General features: G+C 39.6%; 1 protein-coding gene across 3 annotated transcripts in view; it reads left to right on the top strand.

Moving 5' to 3' along the window:
* CD2AP (CD2 associated protein) overlaps window positions 1-19,264 on the top strand; it is a 75,872-nt gene that overhangs the window by 28,889 nt on the left and 27,719 nt on the right. For all 3 annotated transcript variants that reach the window (XM_066995041.1, XM_048065672.2, XM_066995042.1), the window contains 3 exons: window positions 10,818-10,971; window positions 13,563-13,663; window positions 18,238-18,358. In XM_066995041.1, coding sequence (XP_066851142.1) covers window positions 10,818-10,971; window positions 13,563-13,663; window positions 18,238-18,358 — 376 coding nt within the window. The remainder of the gene's footprint in view (window positions 1-10,817; window positions 10,972-13,562; window positions 13,664-18,237; window positions 18,359-19,264) is intronic.

Below are 19,264 nucleotides of genomic sequence, written 5' to 3'. Positions count from 1 at the left end.
GGGTTTCTTCCAACCCGAATGTCAGGATAAATAGCTCGGGTGCACCTTGCTTATGAGGGGAGGCAACCTTTGTTTCATAAAATGAATTAAAAATCTGAAAACATTGACAGATAATGCCAATGACATTCTTACGTAGTCGTGTAGTAGTTTATCCTAGGATTTAGAGCTTATCTTTGATTATTCTTGTTTCTGTGGAGATATATTAAAGTGGAATCACTGAGTTAACTGCTTGGGTTTATACCAATAGGGTCTTAACCTCACAAGTTCCCTCTGTAAACTAACCTGTCTGATGTGGAGTGAAAAAGAGTCTTGAGGTTGGTTTGGATTTACAGATGGGAGCTCCGCAGTGCAGTTTCAGCCTGCTGCAGCCTGAGCTATGCCAGCACTTCTGCTTGTGGGCTATGTGTGCTAGCAGGATATCTGCGGGAGCTCTTGTGCTCTGATCCTGAGTGGGAGAAGCTCGGCAGATGTTGTCTCTTAACACCATCGCTGTGTCCACACTGGGATTTTATTGCCTTATCGGTATCAGCCGAAGATGTGTGAATTATTTCACATTGCAATGCAGTGTAGCTATGCTGACTGCACAGATACAGGATGAGAAATTTCTATGACTGTAGTATTCTGTCACGGTAAATAAAAGTAATTTATAGATCTGAAATGTCACAGATGCTTTCCTCAAACATTCTGCACTATTCAAGTGCAGAAGATTTGGTGGAACGAGTTGACAACTCCCCCGTTCTAGACAAGCACTCATGCTCTAAATTTTTTTGGGGGGCAGGGAATCACCTCTCAAGAAGGTTTCAGTTTACATTTGCAGGTTGTTGTTCCATTCTAAGAGTGAATCTTTAGGATCGTGAAGTTTTCCGTGGCTGGATGTAAATATTTAGTATTTCAAAGCACTGCTTGAGCATGTGAGGAAATGGAGAGAGCTCCTAAATTTTGCACCAGTAGCAGTACTGCTGTGGAAAGGATATTGGGGTATTGTTCCCAAGGATGGCAGGAGAAAATGTGATTGTTGACTTGAATACTGCTAAAGCTGCCAATTATTCTGCCTGGCTTGCTTTCCTAAAAGGTCTATCTGCTTGCAGTGTTATTCTGTTGCAACCACGTACTCCAGGATATCTGTAGTGCTGCTCCACTCAAGTGTAGCTGTTTGTTGCTCAACAGAGTCCAGAAAGGAAAACCAGTATCTACAAATAGTTACTCCTGTAGCCACGTGAAGCACTCTGCACTTTTGCCCTTCCTTATTTAGTTTTTAAACTTCATTGTGCAGAATTTCGTAACTTCCTTTCCAGGCAGTGGAGAAGGGTAACAGTTCTCTCACTGGAAGTTTGCAGAGTAGGTTGCATCAGGTGGTGACTGCAACTGTAATTAAGGAAACTCCGCAAAATATATCCCCTGTCTTGGTCAGAAATAATTGACAGGACGTGTACAGAAAACTTAGGTTAAGTTTAGACCTTTTCATTATTACTGCCATAAATATGTACTCTGCAATTATCGTATGTAATGACACGAAAGAGATAATGTCCAGATAATGTACGTAATGCTTGTTATATCCTGGGAGACTCTGGATATGCATCCCAGAACTGTATTTTTAGGACTTTGTCACATGTCTAATAAATCAAGGTGTGTATACACCCAACTGTCATCTTGTAATGTTTAGAGCACTTGTGAATTTTTTTGGATATATAGTCATTTTGGACAGGCAGTTAGCTGTGCTCTGCTGTAGTGTTTTCAGCATTACTTTTTTTTTTTTGTATGCATTTTGCTTCCTTGAGCACTTGAGTTCTTCCTTGAGTTCTGTCTAATGATAGGAAATGATCTCAAAATTAATGTGGTGTTTTCTAGGCTTAACAATCATTTTGGATACTTTTCAATTCCTAAAAATCTGATTTTGGTGTATGTGTGTTCATTAGTTTTTACTTGGTGTAATAAGCTTTCAAACTGCCAGGAACTGATGACAATGCTGATTAAGCATCCTGTCATCTCTAACCACTCGTGAAAAAGAAGCAGAAAGCAAGAGTCATTTTAAATTAAAAATCTTGATTAATCTGTGGAACTTTGGTTAAAATGTAATCTTCAACACCTTTTAATATCTCTGGAATTTTGGGATTTACATTTTTTAGTCCTGATTCAGCACATGTTCAGGTTTGTGTCATGGGCAGCAGTTGTGGTGGGACTTAAAGGTGGTGTTGTTTGTTAGCTTTTTTGTAACCTTTGAGGAAGCGACCCCAAGTGAAGTGCTGAAAGTTTTACAGGGAATGGGAAGAGCTGGGTGCTTTGGAAAAGGGATGCACGGAAGAAGACAACGGTACTGCTAACAGGTACAGGAAGCCTGGGTGATGGTGAGAAGGAACAAAGGATGTTCCCAGTTAAACATCAAAGTGGCCCTGTGGTGGTTAATGGATCGCACATTGCCCTGGGCCAGCAATTCAGGCACTTAATCCGGGCAAGGAAAAGAAATGTGTCTTCCTGTCTTCCCTCCTGGGGAGCCTGATAAAACACCGAGTTCTGTGGAAGCCAGATCCAGGACTTGCCACGTGTGATTCCTGGTTTCATTATCTAAAGCCCTATTCCGTGGCTGGTGGTTTACGGGACATTAGCTGTTAGTCTGTGAGAGCAATTACAAGAAATACAATTAAATTTTCGTCTGCATAAGCAAGTGGAATAGAAAAGAAATTCAGTTAACGTTTGAAGATGTTTTTATTTGGCTGTCAATGTGGCAACGCCATAAAATACTTCTATATCTAATACCTAAAATAATATTTTACGGTTATTTTTTTTTTAATTAAATGGTTGGGAAATTAATGTAAACATCTGTGCTTCCTCTAATTATTCCTATTAGTTTGGGTTCTCTATTCTGCTATTGTGAGGGCTGGCCATTGTGCTGGCATTGTGCTGCCGTGCTTCTCTGGGTATGTCTTTGGTCTTTGAAAGCGGCTGAAGCTGTTTTAACACCCATAAAAACCTATGCTAAGACATGACAAATGTTTAGGTCTCTTGTACTTTGCAAATATTAAGAAGACCTCAGATCAGAATCCGTTCTGACATGTATGTTTTGTGCATACTTTAGACATCCAGTTCTCCAAAATAGTATAGTCCAGTTTTTGACGCATATATAGATCAATGCATCTATATATGAAACTCCAAGCCTACTTCTGTACTCCCTCTAGAGGTGAGCTTTCCTTATTTAGGAAAGTCCAGATATTTGCCTGTTCTTCAGTTTCAAACGTTGAATTTATTCAGCTGCTCCCAGTGACTCAGTAATTTTTTATGCTTTCCAGAGATCCTGCTTGTTCTACGTGTCAGGTGTTGTGAGAAAGAAGCGATACCTTTCCTGATTAATGCTCCCTTTCTTCCTAGCAGGGAGGCACTCTGACTGCACAGTCTATATTTAGCACAGATTATAGCAGATGCAAAAACATTGATGTAATCTTAAAATTGATGCTCAGTGGCTTGATACAGGTGTGTCTCGGTAGAAGGAAATCTCGGGGTTCTGTTTGAAAACTGCAGAGGTGTGAGCCTGTCCTCACTGAGTCACCTCTGCAGCTAGTTATATTTTATTCTTGGGGAAAAAGTTGCAAATTGTAATCTGAATCTGCAGCGAGCACAAAATATAATAATTCAGCTTTCTGAAAATACTTCTCAAACCATTTTGTGAAACTGCTACACAGAGAGAGTCTACAAATGTGTTCTGGCATCACTTGACAGTGGATACGTTTCTCTACCAGGACTTTGTAACCTTTCTTCCTGTACTGTCTTCTTTGAAGCACAGGGAAGCTTTAGATGTAAGCGGATAGCTCTGTGTAAACTTGCTGTAAGAAATGGGACTTTCCAGAGCCATGCCCAGGTGATAATGGCCTTTAAATAAGCAGTTTGCTGCGTGCTAGGAAATCGGCACGCACTGGAGTTGAGAACCTACAGCACTGTTTGCTCACGTGTTTCTGTAACTATTGTAAAAGTCATTGGAGATTAGTGTCAGCTAGAAACTTTTCTTCTAATTTCAGTCTTGAACTGAAATGCGTTGACAGGGGTGTACAGATGTCAGAATACGAAGCCATTTCAGCTTTGGAAGAGATGAAGATGAAGAGTTGACGCTGCCTTACAGGTGGTTCAGCCTAATCTTGGGTCAGTATTTAAAGTGTTAAACAGTTCCCGCTTCAGCCATAAAAAGGGAAAAAAATCTACACCAGTGACACACATTAAACTGCCCATGAGGTAATTTGTCTGAGAAAACAAAGGTTATCGACTTTGTGCATTCCTCAGTGCTTCAGGGGACTGTAACCACTTTCATCTTTAAAGTGGTTGGTTTCTATTTTCAGGAATAACTTTTAATTCCCTGGAGAGTTGCGGGGCTGCTTGTGACATCTGCCAGTTGAGCTCCTCTGCTGGGTGATGGTAATTGCTCCAGGGACAGAGTTCAGGCAGCTTCTCCGCTATTTTGGTTCATAAATTGTCTAGATCTGTCCTTTTAGTTCATGGCAAGTATGATGGAAGAATGGGGTAGATTATTCATCCACCTCTGCTGTTCTGTGGGCGCCTGCATTTAGGATGAGAAAACATGTTCCTTATTCAAGGAGGAGACAGTGGCTGACCAAATGAAAGGACCTGGGATATCTTTGATTTAAGAGGCTGAAGGTGTCACAGCTGCCCTGCGCCTGCCTGTCTGCTGCTGTAACTAAGACTATAAATGCAAGAGGTAATGGGATATTAGTTAGGTATGTGAAACTTTCTGTATTCTAGAAATTATCACGTTTCATGGTACTTGAACAGAGATTTTGGCTGACTATTCCAGCTCTATATCTTATATATGTTTATATACGTACACAGTCACATGTGTATGTATGCATTATTCTTCAGTGAAGGAGTTTTGCAGGCTGTATGGCAAAGAGATAAGCTTGTGTTACAAAACTATTGCCTTTAGGTTTACCGTAAGCTTCCAGTTCCTCCCTCTTCCATAAAATGAGCGGCAGGTTTGACTCTCATCTCCTTATTTTCTGCTCAGTAAAATAAGAACCAAACTTAATTTGCAAGAATATCAATAGACAATACCATTATTGCTGTTCTGATGGGGAAGAAAAAGGCTGAGACAATCCTCTGTGGAGGCTCAGATTTCTAGGTTTGTGTACTTTTCATCTCTCTCTTTTTAGATGCTGAGACCATTTGCTGCTGCTTAAGCTCTCACTTGGAAAATACACCCAGCCAAGAACAGAAATGCACGAGGCTTTTGCACAAGCTGATGTTTCTTAGTTTACAATGGAAACAATACAAAAGATAGTTGTTCTTGGTATAATGGCATGTATAGAAGGAGACGGGGTATAAAAATATTCTAATGTTTATGCTTGAAGGATCTAGCTAAGATTTTAGGTTCGTTGGATAATGAACTTCTCTTTGTCTTGCTATTCAGGAATAGACTTCAAATTTATAACCATCCATCCCTAATGTCCCTTCAGATGTTCTGACCTGGCTTCTCTGTCGTCAGTGCCCCGGTGACTGTAGTGCTGTCTGCTTCTGGTGATGGAACTGGGGAGGATCCTGCCGTCTTTGCTTGAGCAATGTGTGGTTAAGCAGCTGATAGTGGGAAGGCTGCTTACTTGCTTAAAAGTAGGTCAAAACCGCCTGGTTGTTTGCTCATTTGCATGGGCATCATGGAGGCTGCAGGGAAATTCAGACATGTTGGATTTCTGTCCGTGTATAAAGCAGAATAATTTGTTTCACACGTTGATGTACCCAGATGACTTTGATACTATTTTACTTATATAAAATATCTTTTTTTTTTTTTCCCCTAAGGAATTGTTAAACCATGACAGGTGCAATGAAAACAAAACCCTCTTAGGATTACCCTGATCTTTTTTGCTATTGAGTTAGACTTGTACACAGTTTCACATTTCAGCCTGTAGTGATATCAGCAGTTTGTAAGTGATGTGACATATGTGTTTAACAGAGATTATAAAAACCTAAAACCTTTATGACTAGGGCTGTGGTTTGCACCAGAAAGAGTGGGTGGTTGCTTCCAAGTTGAGCGTTTTATGCCAAGAGAGTCTGTACTGAACTTGCACTGCCAAGTCATAAATGCATAAAATATGTGTTGCTAATGGAAACACTGACAAGGCTCGAACTGTAGTGGACTGGCATAATAAAAATATTAAAATTTCCAGCTGCAGTTAATGTCTGACTCTGATTTTGTATTTTTTTTTTTTTTTTGCTGGCTGGCAACGATTGGTGGCCTCATCTCAGAACAAACTGAAGTGTCCTGGAAAGTTTTTGTTGGTATTGTCCTAATACAGACCCTATTTAAATATACAGGTCTGACTTAAAAAAGCAACAGCAAAAACAAAGCAAAAACCCTTACTTGCTCTGAAGCCACTGATTAGGAGTGTTGGGCATGTTCAGGTTAGATATAACAGTAACTGGGATGTTTTATTTTGCTTTGGGTGCAGAGATCAGACCTGCATGCAGTATTGTTTTCTGACCACTGAAGCTTGGGCCAGTTGTTTTGGTGGAGATGTAAGTATTGCAGATTTCACAGGGGCATTTATTAGTGCTTGAATCAATTACTGTCAGTTTTCAGTGGTCTGCATTGGTGTGTGTCGTGGTTAGGAATTTTCCTTTGTAAAATCTTCATACGTCCCAAAGGTCAGAGTCATAACGATTTATATTCGGGATGAAGTTGCTGGAAGTGGTGAGTGGTAGGTGGGAGAGGATCCCAGCGTGCTTTTGAAAATGGATCTAGAGCAGTTTCCTGCTGTAGGAGTCATAGGAAATACAGGTTTGTGGTATGGTGGACTGCACGCAGGTGTGGAAGCCAGGTATTCCAGAACTTGCTTTACCTTGGTTTGATTTTAGTGTGTCTTTAATGCCCTGGGGAAGGATAATTAATGCTTCAGTTCCTTGTCACTGCCAACAACCAAGTCCTTGCTTTACAAGGATGTTCTAAAGGTTAGTAGGTAAAATACTGAGAAAGCAGTTGTTGGCTTATCCACGGGCTGCTTACTAGCCCCTTCTGTTGTTGTTTTTTTGTCTGAACTAGATTATCAGTAGCTGCTGTAGTGGTAGGCCCCTGTGTGGTTATTGTTCCTCCCCTTCATGCAAAGCAGCTTTAGATGATGCTGTGTTTACAGCGTGCTTCCTGATACACAGACACGTCACTACCCACTCTTGGATTCACATGTCACCGACATCAGTATTTTACTTCCATCTATTCCTTGCAAATCTTTTCTGATTGTTTCATACCACTCTGCTCTTGTTTTTACTCTGTAGTCTTTTTGGTCTTCTCCTAGCACCTTCTTTTATCTGCCTTAGATGAGGAAGTGTTTGAACTGCATGCTCAAGTATTCTACTTGCAGAGCTTGGTCACGTTAGGAAGGTCCCATGGTACCAGTCTGTACGTGCCGGATCATTCTTCCTGGTTTCTGCTGAAGGAACTCTTCTTCAACAAACTTGCAGCCTTTGAAACTGGCTTCAAGCTTTTTCTTTGTGCAACTGTTGCTCGTGTAATTATTTTAGATCTTATTTTAAAAAAAATAAATCTCATTCTGCTAGATTTTCTGTTAAATATGCCATTGCTGGTTTTGTGTTAGACTTTGAGTATTTCCTGCCTGTGACCATATCAATTACTGACTCAGCCCAGGCAAGAAAGTCTCTCAAGTGTTCCTCCTTTCGTTTTAGAGTTCTTGGTTTTCTGTTGTGGTCACTGCTTTTGTCTCCATCTTTCTCTTGTTTGTAATCTATCAATTACTTTGCTGCCTGTTATGCTACCTTTTGGCTTAAAAGCATGTTGTCTATTTACCTTCGATTACTGATAAAGCTGGTGCCTACCTTAAAATTTGGAAATGGTTCTGTGTCTGTAGTTTTAAATTTTGTTTCTTAGAAGTAGCTGGTCTTACTTTTGCCCATATACACAGGCTGCCTGTGTGTGTCTTCCCCACTTCTCTTTCTCATCTCGGTGCATTTCACAAAATCCCTGCTGCTTCTGAAGCTCTGCGCAAGGTGCAGCATTAGTGCAAGCCTGGAGAGTGAGCCTGCAGCTGACTCCTCAGTGGGGAGTAGTGTTATGGGTGAGAAACAGCTTACCTGGAGAAGTGTTCGTTCCTAGGGCAGCTGGCAGCGTTGGAGGTTGTAAAAGTTAAGTAGTAAAAGACTTATTTTAAAATCCAGGGGTATATCTGCAATAGGCAAATTTTCAAGTGCCAGCATGTTTCTTTGTTGAGCAGAGTGCCCTTGTCAGGAAGGCAACTAGAGACAGGTTTTTGGGGGTGGCAAACTATTTAGCTATGGCCAACTTGGATTCCTTATGGTTTATCAGACTCGCCAGTGACTGGCCAAAAAACTGTTGATAGACTGAAAATGGCAATGTCTTTGGAATGCCTACTTATAGGGAGGAGATGGTCACGATGCTTTGCTTTTCTGGAGCCCTCTTTTTTTTTTTTTTTGGCTTGGAACATAGGATCTCTGCAGAGCTCAAGATCTCCAGGGCTGAATTCCCTGTGGATGAAGGAGAGTAAAAGCAAGAATGGCTTGCCTGTTTGCTGAAAAGCCTCTTTATGTAATGGAAATGAGTGGGAGGAAAAATTGTGCTGTCTGTAGTCTTGCTTATTCTACTTCCTCTGTCCGTTGGGGAAATAGGAAGGTGCCTTGAACTGTTTTACTTGAGGTTCGTGGCATGTTTGAAAGCATCAGGAGCTTTCCAGACCTGTTTAGTTTTCCAGCTGGACAGCTGCAGTAAGTAGCTTTAAGAGCTTTAATGTTCCAAAAAGCACCAGATATATCCTAGTAAATACATTTCTCATACTTTTTTTTTGTTGTTTTATCCATGCGTGGGTTTTACTGCCTTAAAGCTCTTTTTAAGTCCTCAAATCATAAGTATAAATGTAGTGAAACCATTGTTTTCATATATTTAATGTTCTATTGCAATTGTAGCTGAAATAACAAGTGGGTCACAAAAAGCTGCAAATTACTTGTGGATGTTTGCATTCCCCAGAAAAGGAGCAGACAGTGGCAGTGCTGAGGAGCTTTGAGGCTCTTGCTAAGTACACAGGTGAATAAGACCCAGTGGATGCAACATATTTAGATTTTCAGAGAATCTTGGAAAACATTTTTGCATCAAGTTATTGAAGAAATGCAGCTGCTCTGATACTGGAGGAAAAATTCTTTTATGGACTGAAAGTTGGTTAAAGAATAAGAAGCCAAGAACTTACTGGTGACTTGCCAGGGTGGTGTGTCAGAGGGATCTCCTAGGAGCTGGTTGTGATACCAGCTTTATTCAGCATCTCCAGCTATGGGGAGAGGGGACCTAATAGTGGGAACTCCCATTTTGCAAGAGCTGTTAGTTTTTAAATGTTGTGCTGATGGTGTGGAGTTGAGCAGTGAAAAAGGTGGCAGCTGAGCTTGGCAGTAGGTAAATGTCAAGTCATGTCTGTATTTAAAAAAAAAAAAAAATGTAATCTGTACTGTGGTGATGCGAAAATGCCAGCTGAGATGATCATCAGCTCGGGAATATTTGGTGGTGTCACTCTGAGTTCTCCAAAATCCTCAGCTCTGGGGGCAGCGACAGCCAAAACACCAACAGGGTGCCGGGGCTCATCGGGAAAGCTGCTGAGCAGGATGGGGAAAGGCAGCTAGGCAGGTGGTCAAGGGGATGGAGCAGCTGCCCTGTGACATGGGGGCTGACAAGACTGGGGCTCCAGCTGAGGGGATATGCTCAAGGTTTACATGAGCGTGAAGGCAGTGGTAAATGTGATTGTAGGAGCAAGTACTGGGAGTGTGAAGGTGCCAGGTTAAAGTAGATGAGAGAGAGACAAGGGGGCTTCTTTGCATTAGCAAAAAGTATCTGGTATTTATCACCAAGGAAGCAGTGTCAGGCAGGATCCTGGATTCGGAAAGGAATTAGACAAATTGATCTGCAGACATCAAAGGGACTGGGGGAATGTACCTTCCTAATGAAACCTGATGGCTGATCAGGGAATGTGGGAGATCAGACAGCAGAAATTGCCCAGGGTTGGGTGCTAGCTCTGGATTGCTGCTGTTGTGAGCTGTGTTCTGCACGAGAGGGACTGCTGACCACACCTTATGGGTTTCTTTTTACGTTGAATGATTGTCTTCTTGTCTCAGAGTATTCATTCTCAGGTAGAGTCTCATTAAATGAGCTGTCGCAGTGGAGTAACTGCTTAAATACACGGCTTCTTCCATCAGCAGCAGATTCTTTCTTGTTTATAGGTTTCTTTATTTCAGTTGGCAAATCTTTCCTAAATTAAGGTGTTAACTGTTGTCTGCCTTCCCATCAATTCCATGTTATTGGCAAAATACTCTCAGTTACTCTCAGTATCTTGCTTTCTTTTCCATTTGTTTTTTTTCAGCAATACCATTCCATCTTGTCTGTAAGCAACTTTTGAGCTGTAAGGTTGAGATGATCACCTAACACAGCTTCTTATACTTGAATGTTGATTTTCTTTAGTGTCCTGCACTATGGTTCTGTCATTATTTATTTGTCTCATATTTTGGTTGGGTTTTCAATATGAGCTTAAGACTTGTTATATGGGACTTCTCCGGCCTTGAAGCTACTTTTCATAGAGTTTGAATAGATGCCTAAAATACTGCCCTTGTTTCTGAGTTTTCTTGGCACATCAGCTCACCTGACTTCTAATTTTATGGAAGGGTCACGTTTATAAAGGCCTTTAGTAAGTTTAGATGCAGAAGGCCATGTTTTTTGAGTATAGTACATAATTACAAACCAAATGGTAAGTATCCCAAATCTATTAGCCTGTACAGTGCCTTGTTAACAACACTGACCTCTCAGGTAATTTAACCTCTTGTTTCAGGAAGTTAAGAAGGATGTAGAGCCCAAGGATGATGCCCTACCAGCCAAGAAGGAGAAATCTGGCAATGTAGCAAGCCTCGTTCAGCGTATGAATATCTGTGGGCTTCCAGCAGGAGGATTTCAGCCCCATCCACCACCCAAAAGCTTCAAGAAGAGTACGTAGCATTTACAATTCTTTCACTTGCATAAACTGCTGTTGAGCATTTTAATAAACATTAATTATCTAATGCCTGTCAGTTTTAAGGATGTACAGAAAACTAGAGATAGAGGAGCCAAAACTTTTTGTTCTAAGCCAAACCATGCTCCTGGATGATACAGTTAGCAGCAGTAGGGATGAATTCAGATGGGAGCAGAATTTAGACCCCGATTCTGGAGAATATTGCCTTGCTTTTTTGATCAGCGTAGAAGGCAATGGAAAGGAACTGTTGCTGTTTAATTTTGTGTGAGCTCTGCTTGTATTGCAAAGTACCTGAATGAGAACTGCAGGCCTGTTCATGGTAATCAAAAATTTTCCTGCGGTCACTTCTTCCATCTAGAAAAGTTTTGCTTTCTAGACAACTAATGATATTATTCTCAAAATGACTTTTGAATCACTGAATCTGAATACAGTTCCTGACAACAGCATGTGTGCCCATTAGGTGCTTTCATTATCAAGCCTTTGAAAATCTAGTCCAGAAGGTTAGTCTTTTTTCCTAGATTAACACAACCAGGCCCTAAAAGGGAAACAACTTCCTCTGATACCAGTTCAGATATCAGCTACCTGTTCTGATGTCTGTAATCTTGGAATAATCCTGTGTTCAGCAGGGCTCTTTGCCTCATGCTGATTGCTGTGTAGCCATGATCAGTATGGTGCATACAATTTGATCTCAAAATTACCAGTGCTATGGCTAGACTCATTTTTCTAGTACAAAACGGTGTTCAGGAACCTTCCTTGAAGCACACAAATGTTTACTTGGCATAAGGGCAGTGTCTGCATTTCCATTTTGCTTGCTGTTCCCTCTTTCTGGGAAGGCTGTTTAAACAGCTTCTGCAGATTCTGTTTGCTGTTTTCTTTTGCCTTTGCCTGGTCAATCACTCACTCTCTTCAGAAGGTTTTTGGAGCATTTAGTCATCTTTCAGTTTCTAGTTCCTAACCTGGCAAAATGAGGTTTACAACATCAAAAATAAAAGTTAAGCTTTTTAAAACTAGTAGCAAGTTTCCCGTGTGTGACAAGGTAGGTTTTCTCTGTCTAGAAAGCCCCATGTGTTGGTCTCATGTAGCTCACACTGAACACGTGTATTTTCTATCAGGTGGGAAAAGCTACAGGCGATATTCCTATCAGTTAGATTGCTGCGTTTATTCAGGAAGATGAAAATACAGGAGGTGTACTAAATTGTGTAACAAAGGGCTAAATTTAGTTTACTCTGTAGAAAACAAAATGTAATGAGAGACAAGTTTTTTTTTGGAAAAGGACAGAACTGCCTGGCAGCTGCCAGCCCAGCAGTCCTGGTATTGCGTGAGGCTGCAGTATTGTTTTCTGAACCGATCAGTTATCTTCTTCGGTTAATCTAGGGATTTTCAAAACTGGATCTTTATAAAGTAGATACCACTGAAAACAGCTTGCAGGGGAGGGAGAGTTCTAGATGCAAAATGAATCTGTTTTTTTTTTACCCTATTTTAGAGAGAACTACATTATGAAAAGGAAAGCTGAAATCAGATGTATACCAAGTGACCAAGTGACTCCTTAGTTTATTCTTTTTGGTATATATCTTATTCAAAGGAGGAACTCCAAAAGCATTGTAGGCAGTAGTAGAGGCCAGTGAACTGTTTATTTCAATTACTGTTTACATAATAGTCCTTCTTGGCTGCTGTATAAACTTCTGTTGACTTGAAAGAAGAGTGTATTATGTGAACTATTACACGTTATTAGAAATAACCTGTAGAGCTTCATGTTTCTGCTTCTTGACTTTAAGCTTTCCAAAGCAGAGGCCATATAGCAGCACGTAGAAAAGTCTTAATTTAGTGATCCCTCTCAGAAATTTTAGATGTTACGTATTACTCAAATGTCTGGCTTGTTCTGTACTGAGGATGCTGGGTGTGGCCATCTTCTAAACTTCTGACTTCGGAATTTCAACACTGCTGTAAGAAGACAAGGATCAATCTGTACCTATGTTTGCATTATTTTTACGCAGCTAATCTTATCTGTTGAAGCTTGAGTATGGACGGAGTGCAAAATGTAAGAGGGAGTACAGAAATCACAGGAGAATAGCTCCTGTAAGACTTAACACTCTAAGAAAACAGTGTGATGTATATCAAGCCTTTGATACATGTTTTTGCTTCAACAGGGGCAGGATTGCTTAAAGACTGGAGGCTAAAACTTGCAGATTTTCTTCCAAGCAGGTGCTAACACTGCAGCTGGCAGCTATTGTCATCTTTGCAGATTTCAGTCAGGAAATAGCTTGAAAATCATTGTACTGGGGACTTGCTTGAGTCAACATGTCTTTTTTTTATAGCAGTTAGTAATTGTCTGTCTAGTGTTTGCTTATTTGTAACTCATAGTGTGAGACACTTGATGGCTTTCAAGTTACATTTAAGGTATAACGTGTTAGGCTGAAGTGACACAAACGAACTGGAAAAACAGAAGCAGAAGCTTACATAGCTTTTTGGGGTGGTTTACAGGTGTTCTGGTCAGATTTGATACTTGGAAGCTAAGGAAAAACGAGTTTTCATTTTAAAATATTTTTTTTTCCATTTCCTTTGTATCAGAGTCCAAGAAGAGGCAATGTAAAGTGCTCTTTGAATACGTCCCGCAGAATGAGGATGAGCTGGAACTCAAGGTGGGGGATGTGATCGACATCAGTGAAGAGGTAAGCCATTTCACAGAGCTGGTTGTGTCTTCATGTGGTCAAAAGTGACTCTTTTTTAAATTTATTTTGTAATGTTTGAAATAAAAGAATTTTGGAAAATAGCAAAGGAGTTGGTATATCAGAGGGTAAAGCTAATAGTTTAGGAGTTCTTTCTCCCACGTTCTTACCCTAAATCAACAAATACTAGGGGAAGTATTTCATCTTCACAGCAATAAATTGTAATTCAGTACACTGATTTCTTTTTCAAAAGACTTCCACAGTTCCTTGGCTCTGTCAATGTGATCCTTGCTTTTAGGATGCTTGTACTAAAATTCTTTGACCATTTGCCTTTAACATGACATACCCTAACTTGGTTTAGGTGAAAAATGCTATTTGACCTGATTTTCCAGTTTGGTGCTTTTGTACAAAGTCTTTCATCATTTAAACTTTGAACTAATAGTAACAGCATTCAGTACAACAAACTGTGCCTGTTGTATGATATACTTCTAACAACTTGCACAAAAATAGGCAACTTACAAATGCAGTTGGCAATGTGTTATTTCCATTTAGTTTTCCACTGAGTAAGAATACAATTAAAGCTTGGTATTGATGTTCAGAACTCGATGGCAATCACCCTGTGCATCTGAGAGGGGCTTTGTGGGGGAGTTATTTTCTTTTTCCTAACTATACACCTCCTTGATACCTGTTCCATTCAATAGCAACTTGTGTTGTGGGAGGCTTGAATATGTGGGAAGAGTATCTCTTACAAGAGCTAAATCTGTCAGAGAACCTGTGGAAAAGACCAGAGCGATCATGGAAGGATCCTTTCAGAACTGGATGAAAAACTTCTGCACAGCATACTCTGGCCTCCATTGGTACAGCCCCTCCTTGCTGTTTCCTTGAGAATCCAAGAAAGGAAAAAGATTTAATATTTCTTTCTAGCCATGTGTCTGTTGGTGCTCTTAAAGTAGCTTTGAGATTGCATCTTTTACTCGGATAACTTCATTTGAAGAGAGTGCTAACTCTCCAGGATTCTGATACTTGCCAGGAATGATTTTTCCATTCTCATAGCAAGGAAATAATTATACTTCCAGATAATTATGCTTTCAGATGCAGTTGAACTAATGAATGGTAGAATTTGTTCTGTTAGCTTTGAATAAAACCAAGTGACTTGTTAAACCTGCTCACCAAAATCAGTCTCAGATTTCATTGTGTGAGAGCGTTTTTTTTAAAGGAGTACTCCTGGGTAACCTCATTCATCAATTTAATTTGTGGATAGCACCTGTATGCAGCAGTCCTGGCTTCATAAATGCTTACATTGCACCAGTCAATAGGCAGAATGATATCACTGGATACCATTCAAGCAGTAAACTGCTTTGGGAGCTGCTGTTTTGAGTCTCACATGTTAACTTTCAGAATTATTTTGGGAGGGGTGCTCAGTATGATGTATCAGAGAAGACCAAATAGCTAATCAAAACAAAAAGATCAAGGCAATTATTCATCTGGTTTCCTAGATAGAAACGATTTTTTTGGGGACATGGTTTGTTGTTTCTGTTCTCATGTTATTTCTGTGCCTGAGCTCCTTCCTTTCATATACCTCACCTGGCTTTCAGAAAAAAAGTAAACTTCTTGAAATTGGTGTGTTTCCACAGAACTTTGTGAAAACAGGTGGCCTAGGACAGTTTTGTGCAGTAATCTCTCAGAATGGGTGCAAGGAACACATCTTTGTTTAAAAACAACAAGGACAACAAAAACAATGATATGAAAATATGTATTTGTAGTATTTGTAGTTCCAGGCTGGAACTGAATGGGCTTTAAGGTGCCTTCAAACCCAAACCATTCTGTGATTCTATGGCCAGAAATGTGAAGAATCATAGAAAATACTATCAGTTGTGGATAACTTGTCTTCATTGCTGTGAAGTGATTCTTGCTTTCATTTATATATAAAAGGTGCTATTTATATAACAGGTAACTTAAATTTACAGATAATTTAGGATTATTACTTTGAGAGAGCACTTGGTCATTTCTTTGGAGAAAATAATAAAGCAAAATCACCTGCTCAGAGGAATAAGTTCTACCAGTTACGCCTGATAACAGAGCAGTGTTATCAGTTGTAGCACTTGCAATTGTTTTCCTAAATTGAATAGTTAGTCATTTACAGGAATGATCGTGAAATTAAAAGTGGAGGTCATGGCTTCAGAAGATAAATGACTAATTTTGAAGAGAGCAGGTTACAAGGTTCAGCAACAGGGAAGAAGGCCTTTGTGCTACGTGGTTGAATCATCAGGGCCTTTTGTTTACAGAACTTGTGGGTTATGCATACAGGATACACAGAGTGCACATAACTGTATAATTTCTCTAAACCTTTTGTTTCTCCTTCATATCTTTTTCCATATTCCTGTCAGATGCAGAACTAAATACCAGTTCAAAAAATGCTTTTTTTTAAATAGTATTGTATTTGTATTGCATAATCTAAGTTCATGAGGCTCAACAACTGATTTTTTTTTATAGTTCAGACTGGTAAAAGAGTTCGTTTCAGTCATTTTTTCCCCCTTTGCTCAGAAGTCTGAGTGTTCATCTTTTTATAGCAGCAACTAGATGGAATTCAAAAAAAGTACCGATGCTGTACCAGAGCTGTATCTCCCTCTTGTGGAAATTGTATCCTGTAGTAGGGTTTTGAAATGGAAGATGTCCTGAAATTGTCATCATTAGTGTTAGCATTCAGAAATACACAGTTGCTCTTCACCAAGCCACATAGAACCTTTTTATTTTCTTCATCTGTTCTTTAATGTCGATTAAAGATGCATTCGCTGGTAACACTGGCTTGTATGTCATCACTTTTTTAAGGACAGCATGGTGAGGAGACTGACATACGCTCAGAAAACGTTTAATCTATTCCAGCTTGTCTCTGAACTGGCATTGCTTTGCCTTGCAAGTCTGTAAAGTGCTTTGCTGACCTTTTCTCATGGCAGAAAATAAAGGGATGCTTCAATCTCTTTCTGTATCACAAGCATGAAAAGACCCTTTCTCATGGCTCTTTGGTAGTATGTGTGATTCAGAGCATCTTAATTTTAGTTTTTTTGTCATGTATTATGTAAAGCATGAGGTGCTGGAGCCTGATCAGCATCTGTCAGGAATCTATGCTTGAAATTTGATTTGCTGGACCAGTCTCCATATTTAAACCATCCACAACGAAGCTATATTTGATAGCTAGGATGTCTTTAAAAAGAAAAACGTTTTTTTCCACTGCCTGTCTGTCTCTGTAGCTGCCAGGCTTTGCATGCATTCTGCCTGCCTGGAGGTAAGCTAGGGTTTAAAAATTATGTCTGTGTGTCAGGCGTAGTGTCCTACAAAGCAAGGCTATAAAAAGATTACGTAAACAGCTGCTGTTTTATTCTGTTGCTTTTCTTTCTGTTCTAAAAACAGCTTTCCAGCCTTAAAGCAGAAAAATTTCAAAATATTTCATTTCAGTTGATTTTGTCTCAATTTTAAATATTGCTCATTGGGCAAATTACCTTCACATCATTCCAGATATCTTCAAATATGTTCATAAAAAAAAAAAACAAAAAACAAAAAACCCCACTATTATTCAGTCTTCTGACATCGTATTTTTACACCATCATCTACGTGCGCCCAGCTTTTCCCTGTGTTTTGAATAGTGTCGTATTCCCAATGAGCCTTTCATTAAATATTTTAGAGTGAATAACACCAGGCATCCAAGCACTTAACAGAGCATCACAGAGTCCTTAAAACAAACCTGAACGGCTTTATTTCTAGTACAAAAGTGAGTTGGTTTGTGAATAGCAAAGCTAACAATTTATCATCCAACAGACTTGTACCCTTAGGACCACAAAACTCAGGCATCTTGGCTACCTTCGTTGGTCAGCCAACTCAGATGGGAAAGTTTCCATATCTTCTAGCTGACCTAGAGCTAGGCATCTGCTCTTCAGCCAGCTGTTTCCTGACAGAAGGAATGGATAACAGACTCATGGAAAACTAAGCTGTGATGTCCCTAAGGACTTTTCTCTTTTCTACTCAACGTCATCTGTAGAAATTATCTTTGATCAGAAGACACCAGTTTCAAAATTGGTTGAAGTTGGTCAATAGATACAGGACTAATGGAAGTGTGACTGGTGGAAACCGGACAGGACAGTTTGGCAACAACAGATTGCCTTAGAAAGCTAGGCTGAAAATTGTCTTTATTTCATAAACAAGTTAATATTTTCTTCTATTAAATAGCTGATGCTTGTTATTCCCTCTTCTCTTGAGAAAGTTGATGGACGTTTTGCTGCTCTTGGTTAAGTGGCATAAGACTTAATGTTCTGGGATCATTGCTGTGGAGGTGGAAGTGACAATAAATGATTTTCTTGTTCTTTTTGCCTACTGTTTCCATGTCTTTGGTAGTTTCTTTAAAGGGAAACTGTTCATTTGAGCTTTCGCAAAATTGTTCGTAGAGTTTTAAAAATGAATTCAATAGATATAAACTTTTTAAATTTCTTAAATTGCTTAGATTGCTGTATTTAAATGTTGCAACAGGTGTTGTATTTTAGTTTCCTTTTTGCTTAATTAGTAACGTGCAAAATACTTCTGTACAGGTAGAAGAAGGCTGGTGGAGTGGAACACTAAATGGCAAGTCAGGGCTGTTTCCTTCTAACTTTGTGAAAGAATTGGAATCGACGGATGATGGAGAAACACAGGACGCTCTGGATGACGCAGGTGGTATTCTGTTTTGTTGTAAGCACTTAGCAAAATCATTTTAAATCTCATAATTCGGAACATTGTGGTTGTACTACCATCTTATTATATTTGATTCTAAGAATAAAATATTTTTCATGTGCTGTCTAACAAATACTAAAATGGACACTAGATCAAACATATATTCCTTGGGTTGTTTTTAAGGCAGTTTTTAAATTTAGCCACTCCTTTGTGGCTCTGGCTGTGTAGCTAAGACAGAAGCAGACTGTAGCTGAACAGGAGTTTAAATGCTGAGGGGTTCCAGGCAGGTTCATGTTTTACAGGCAATTATTTAGTCTGTTGCCTTGAAACTGTATTTCTGAGGTCTTATGTTTTTGAAGACTTGTTTGAAGACTGGGGAACTTTGATATGATATTGCTGAAATGGGAGCATTCTCTGGGAGCAGTGCCCTGAAGGGAGTTAGTCAGTGCTTAAAGAAGTCTATTGTAATATTCAAGGCTAAAAAGCTTCTTTAAATTTTTTTCAGTAATGTGCGTCCACATTTGCAAGATGTTCTGTAGAAATTGTTCCTAATAAGGGTTTGCTCAGAGATGGGAAAGAAAAAAATAATTGTTTTTTTTGTAAATTCTGGAAATAATTTCAGTAGTGTAAGCCAAGAGTTGTTTGATTTGAGCAGTCCCAAATATTTCAACAGCTGTTTAGAGTTCAGTTTTGCTGATATTAGTGGTATCTGGTGAGATGAGTGTACAAATGGTTGTGTGTCCATCTTATTTCAGGAATACTGAGATCCAGAGAGACTGAACAACAGTAATCTGAAGTGATTGTATTTTCTGTCAGTATCTAACAAGTTATGATTTTCAGCAGCACACCACCACTCGCTCTCCTGCCTGAGGGTTATATTTAATGCTCACTACTTTCACAGTCAAG

The sequence above is a fragment of the Anser cygnoides genome, chromosome 3 (assembly GCF_040182565.1).
Source record: "Anser cygnoides isolate HZ-2024a breed goose chromosome 3, Taihu_goose_T2T_genome, whole genome shotgun sequence".
Classification (NCBI taxonomy): Eukaryota; Metazoa; Chordata; class Aves; order Anseriformes; family Anatidae; genus Anser; species Anser cygnoides.
This window is presented reverse-complemented; position numbering and strand designations above follow the sequence as displayed.